Genomic DNA, 6,000 nt, shown 5'->3' with positions numbered 1-6,000 from the left:
GGATTTTATGTTACTGTATGACTTCTAATTCATCCACCTAAAAGTGCGATGTTAATTTGGAACTATTAATTGAAAAACTATCTTAAAAAGTGATCATCAAGATATTAAAAAAATAAATGTTCTAGACCAACCGAAAGAATATTTCAAAGTAATTCTCAGATGAAAGTGGAGCATCTGATCTTTCGATTACGGAGTACTTGAGTGATAATCATTTTTATGTGAAAATATTGTTCTATCAGAGACACAGTACGTTGAATGAGAAAGTTTACATCGAAACACAATATGCGAATTGACTTAGTGATTTTCACCGTCGATTTTAGTTACTGTTAGTGAACACCAAAATCATATCACAGGTAGATCAAATGTTTTCGGATACTGACATTAAGGCTCTCTCTACAATGCAAGAGTTCTTTATTTTATTAACTCAACTTTCTTACGTCTGTTTATACATCGGTTGCCATTGTTTTTTTTTTCTTTTCAAATAACCAAAGATATTGAACTGATATTTGAAGCGTAAAAATAAAGCATCCTATTCTCCGCGATGTCAGCAATGCGATTCCTTAAATAATTTCCCTTCTTCTAGTACTCTCATTCTAAACAACTTCAATTTATCCTTCGTCTTCTGCAATATTGGGCTTAAATAAAATTTAAATAAAAACGTATTTTTTACAATTTATCACACACAAAACTTTTTGGACATATGTTCTTTTCCTCTACTCTCCGCTTGTCGGTTAAACCAAGAAGTAGTAGCGAGACTTAAGTATTTTTTACATAGTTGGTTGTAAATAATGTTCCTCTTTTTGTCTAAAGTTACAAAACTTTCCGTGTTAAACAGTTTCTGTTGTTTTGTTGCTAAAATTTAAATAGCTGCTTTTGAATTTGATAACGAAGAAAAAGTGCGCAGACACTTTTGCATTCCTACATACGTTTCAAATAAAATAAAATAAATGATATCATCTCTTCTGTTTACTCTTATACGCATACTTAGAATAAATTTTCTTTAGATTAGTCGAATAAAATTGTAGCTTGACTGATTACCTAAAGTATTCATTTCCCACGCATGCTGAAAGATTTCAGAAGGCAACTAAGTCTTCTGAAATGTTTCAAGATCGCCATGCTTTCAATAATTGCATAGCAGTGTGGATGACGATGTGGGATTCAAGTTTCTCTCAGCTACTAGCAGCGCCAAACACTGTGAACTTTACATGCGGTCAACATAATGAAACGCTGAAAGCTTTTATGCTTTCCTGCGGAAAGCATGTTGCGGTGTACCTCTCTCTCTTTCTCTTTCTTCTATTCTCTCCCTTTATGCACACTTTTTTCAACTTTAGTGAATGATGTTGCTCTAAATTGAAAGCTGCGTATCGTTAGTGTTTTTGATGGGGGTTATGATTTTTGTTTATGAATGAGATATTTATCTGGATTCCAATGATGAATGACTGTCAACTGCCAGGACTCGGGTGCGAGCGTGTGCGTGCGTTGTTTTTGTGAAGAATTTTTGGTTTCGAACATGTTAATGATTGATGAAAACTTCTCGCCATTCGCGCTGTGATTCTCGAGTTTTGTTATAAAACTATATAGATATAGCAATCGAAAATAAAGAAGTTATGTGCAACAGATAAAAACTTAAAGGAAAAACAGTTGACCCTTCTTATGCACTTTTGTCAACCATCCGGGAGAGTGGACCCTTTTAGCGAGCGTGGTTTTTACAGAATGGACGTCCACCCTTAGCGAAAAAGCTTTGTCCTTCGAGGTTCTTCTTGCAGCTCTGGAAATAAATGACAAAAAAATAGTTTTGTACTTGATCAACTGATGTTCCGGTAAACAACAAAAGAACTTACGGTGCAGTTGAAGCACTGACTGTGGTAGTTGTTGTTCAGGGCTTCCACCCATTTATCGCCGGCTTCCACGGGGAATCCACAGGCAAAGCACTTGGTCGTGAACAGTTCATTCCAATCGTTCTCACAGTAGGGATCGCCTTCCTCCAGGAAGAACGGACTATTGCCGAACTGTCTACCGCAGTAGGTGCACTTGAAACACTCGGGGTGGAACTGTTTGCCGATCGCGTTCAGACAATCACCCTGAAAATTTGTTAGGAAATATTTCCACTTTTAGTAATTGTTCATTAATTAAGTCTTTGAAGTGAAACAAACCTTCACTCTGATGTTACACTTGCTACACACTGGGGCCAGGAACTCTTCAAAACAGTACTCGCAGTACAGATCGCCCTTCTCCTCGACGAATCCAATATCCGCCAGTGCACGTTTGCAGTTGGCGTTGTGGCAGATGAAGTGGTCCGGGCACCAGATACGGCCAAGAGCGGTGATAAATGGACCCCTGGAGGAAGGTCGGTTATAGATCGGTTAGCTTGCAAATAGTGATAGATTTCTAAGGTGGTTCACAACGAAGGTGGATAAGAAACAGTGTTTGTGCAGTGATTTAAACGGTGTTTGTTCTTTGTACCAGAATATCAATCATTGAGTTTGGAAAATTAAGCAACATATCAATATTTTTTCAAGTTTGGAATTTATGCAGAAATTTTTATGAAATAGAGAATTTTTTATTTTGAGATTTTTAATAAAATAATAATTTTTTAAATAAAATAAGTATTTAACTCAATTTCAGCGTGACGTAGTAGAACCTATAGGATACTTAATTACATTATATCAAATGCACTAAATGGAAGGGAACCTTCAGATTAAAGTCAAATGTTCTGAAAACCATTATTCGTCAACGCAAGTTTATGCGACTTGCGGTACAACATCTGTAACATAGAATAACCAGACGCCTTGGTTTCCCAGCACACGTCCTGGTGTTTAACTGACTGTCTTGGTGTCCTCGTAAATTGAGAAGAAATGGTTGATTTGGCCAAGTTTTTCGCCTCTGCGCCTATTTTTTAACTATTCTTTCGTTTAATACACTCTGATCTTGGCCGCAGTTACGGCAGACCGTAACTCCAATTAACCTTCGTTCCAATATTATTGGTTGCGAGAGGTTCTGGCAGTTCTTTGTCTGCCTCTTTCTGAATGGTCCTTCGAATTTTCAAGTTCATAATACTATTTTATAACAATTGGTTACATTAACATAAACCGATTCAAGTTAAACTTTCTGCATTTGTTTATAATGCACCAAGGTCTCAAAAGAGCAGATATGATCATTACTGCATCTTTTAAAATTGAGGACTACACTAAGACAAAAAGTATGGGTAATTTTTTCCTACTCTACATAATATCATGTACTCTAGGCAGGGAAGCGAATGAGCAACAGAGAATAAAATTCCGGTACTACGGGAAAAAACAATTTCGATGGATTAGAAATGGCATGGTGATAAAGTCGTATTGGACATACAGTGTAGACGAAGTAGAACTAAAAATGAAAATGGGGCATAATCTTAACGTAGTCACCTACATACATCTACATCACGTCCATAATTATGTACTGATAACGTTCAGAAGTTTAACTCAGATAGAAAACTTTATTGCAAAAACAACATGCAGCACAGCGTTGAATCTTTTTTTCCTTGGATTTCATTTGATTAATGAGTCGGAGTAGTGTCGAGTATGACAATGTTGAAACCAAGATCCCTGCCTATATGGATGACGGTAAAGTCAAAGTACGTCCGCATGACCTAGCACAGGTTGGTAAGTTACACAATATTAAAAATGGTGTCGCAATACGGAGAAACGCAATCCGTTACGAAGGGTGCTTGGAGAAAGTTTTTCCTTCTCATTCCCAACGACGCACAGTGGTTTTTTTTCGCCAAAACCGTGCGAAAAATTATTCACGAGAAAACGTTAAAGCTTACAGCAATGATATCTTCTTGTGATGTTTTAGGATGATCCAAGACCTTTATTTTGACGATATAGTTATAGTGATTAATTCCCCTTGAAGTGAGATATTTGCTACAAAGTATTCATAAATGTCGAAGAACTTGTTTTTGCGAGCATCTTTAATGAAGACTAAAAATCTCTATTTATAGTACACTCGAAGTTATTGACCGTTGTTTGTGAATGACCCCATAAAAGCTTTTATTCAACATGATTTCTTAAATATCGTAGATAAAGCTTCAGCGCGTTCAAGAAACTTGTTCATCTTATTAAGATACATATCTTTCCAGAAGATATCATTGGTCATTGATCTCTTGTGAATTAGAAGTTATTGGGTAATTTTTGGAAAAATTACCAAAAGTTTTAAAAGCAATAACTTTTGAACGAAAAAAACGGGCAGCCAGCTCTAACTGCAACTAGAAATGCTATATCAGCACTATAAAATAAATTCACCACAGTTCACTTGTCTCTCGTTGTCTCCTCTGCTGGATTGATGATTTAAAAAAAACTATTTTTTTTCAAAAAATGTCAAATATCTTCGAAAACACTCGAGATCAGAAAAATTATGCGTTAATAAAAATTATACATTTTGACCATTGAAATAACTTTGCAGAATATATGAAACCCGTAGGAATGATAATAGAAAAGATATTTAAAAAAATATTTTTGGGGGTCATCCAAATATAACGAGCCATAACTTCTTAAGTACATAAGATACTTCTTGTATTCTGCAAAGATATTCGTAAAAGCAATCTACACAACTTTTCCAAAGACGTTGGAGCATTTCTTCTTCTTCAAAAAAAAATTGTTGGGAGTATCACTGATAGGAGGATTAATCGCGAAAATCATAGCAGCAAATGACAAACTTTGCTGTTTTTGATGAGTAGTCCGAAAACGCTGTTGACGTAATTTCAGCCGTGTTAGATACAACCCTCTGCTCTAACAGTATAAGGTAAGCTGGTTCGTATACAATAAGCTCGAACCGTCATTATCTGACCATAAGTACATCGTCATTCACCATTTAAACGTCTCACTAGATATCGTAACACATCGTAATCCCAAATATGCGAACTGGGACCTCTACGAAGCAGGATTGGCAATTAGGTTTTATGGGTATTTTCCAACGTTTGAATTTCCATGTGCTTTGATAAGATATAATAAAATAAAACAAACTCACTCATAGTAACATCATACCAAGAGGCTTGTCCGCTTCGAGTTATGCGCGCTTCTAGAGGAACCCTTTTGTAGAATGCCGAACTTGCTGGACTCAAAAAGTTATGCAGAAGAGCTTAGAATCACAGACGCCGAGTTAAGTTGGAGCCATTTCAGTTTCAGTGAAAACATGGAATCATTCCAGTTCCAATTGAATGAGAATATGAACATTTCAAGTATATTTTGAAAATTGACTTGCAGCTTTGCAACAGGATACATTCCATTAGCGTGGCGTAAAATGGTTGTAAAATTCATTCTCAAACGTGGCCACATACCTACTCTTTCCTTCTAAAATCAGCGGATTGTTCAATAGACTACTACATTCGGGATGTTGGTCTGAGTCGTCGACCGCTTCATGTAATACCACATGCATATGAAATGAGGAAGTGTTACCTACTTGTTAAACAATGTTTCCTATAATATTGAAAAGTTTGGCAAAATCACGTTTATTTTTTTGTGACATTGAAGCATTGTTTGATAGCGAATCCATTTTGGAAACTGGACGAGATTATAGAGTACCTGTATATATCACGAACTGAATACACGCAATGCTTAGCAATCGACATCAGCTGTCTTCATCGTTAAGACAGTAGATATTCGGAAACTGGGGATCTGTGGATGCCCTCAAGGTCTACTCATCTATTCAGTACATTTTATATCAAGGATAAGTATACTGAGGAGAAAAATTTTAGGAGCTGTGATCTGGTTGATGGATTGTTGATTACGGTGCATATTATTAGTTTCGAATTAGCAATCGTAATGCTGTCACGACATTTCTTTTGCACAAGTGAACAAAACAACGATGCTTTTATGATCTGTAGCATCCTGCTATATATCGAGAAAAGAAAGGCGACGACTTTTTGGCTTTACTATCCATTGACTGGTCTTACAATTTCTTATATCTCCCGTAATTTCTGCACCTTCCTTCTCATTTTAAAGTTTTTCGCGTTCCGATGGGCTT

General features: G+C 36.3%; 1 protein-coding gene across 8 annotated transcripts in view; it reads right to left on the bottom strand.

The window, feature by feature from the left end:
• Positions 1–394: 394 nt before the first annotated feature.
• Positions 395–6,000, bottom strand: part of LOC131688868 (PDZ and LIM domain protein Zasp-like) — a 218,001-nt gene continuing 212,395 nt past the window's right edge. For all 8 annotated transcript variants that reach the window (XM_058973454.1, XM_058973452.1, XM_058973453.1 and 5 more), the window contains 3 exons: positions 2,154–2,337; positions 1,842–2,081; positions 395–1,768 (listed from right to left, as the gene is read on the bottom strand). In XM_058973454.1, the coding sequence (XP_058829437.1) occupies positions 1,691–1,768; positions 1,842–2,081; positions 2,154–2,337 (502 nt within the window). In that variant the 3' untranslated portion in view covers positions 395–1,690. The remainder of the gene's footprint in view (positions 1,769–1,841; positions 2,082–2,153; positions 2,338–6,000) is intronic.

Source organism: Topomyia yanbarensis, chromosome 3 (genome assembly GCF_030247195.1).
Source record: "Topomyia yanbarensis strain Yona2022 chromosome 3, ASM3024719v1, whole genome shotgun sequence".
In the NCBI taxonomy this organism is placed as follows: Eukaryota; Metazoa; Arthropoda; class Insecta; order Diptera; family Culicidae; genus Topomyia; species Topomyia yanbarensis.
Note: the sequence above shows the minus strand (reverse complement) of the source record. Positions and strands in the feature narration are given on the sequence as shown.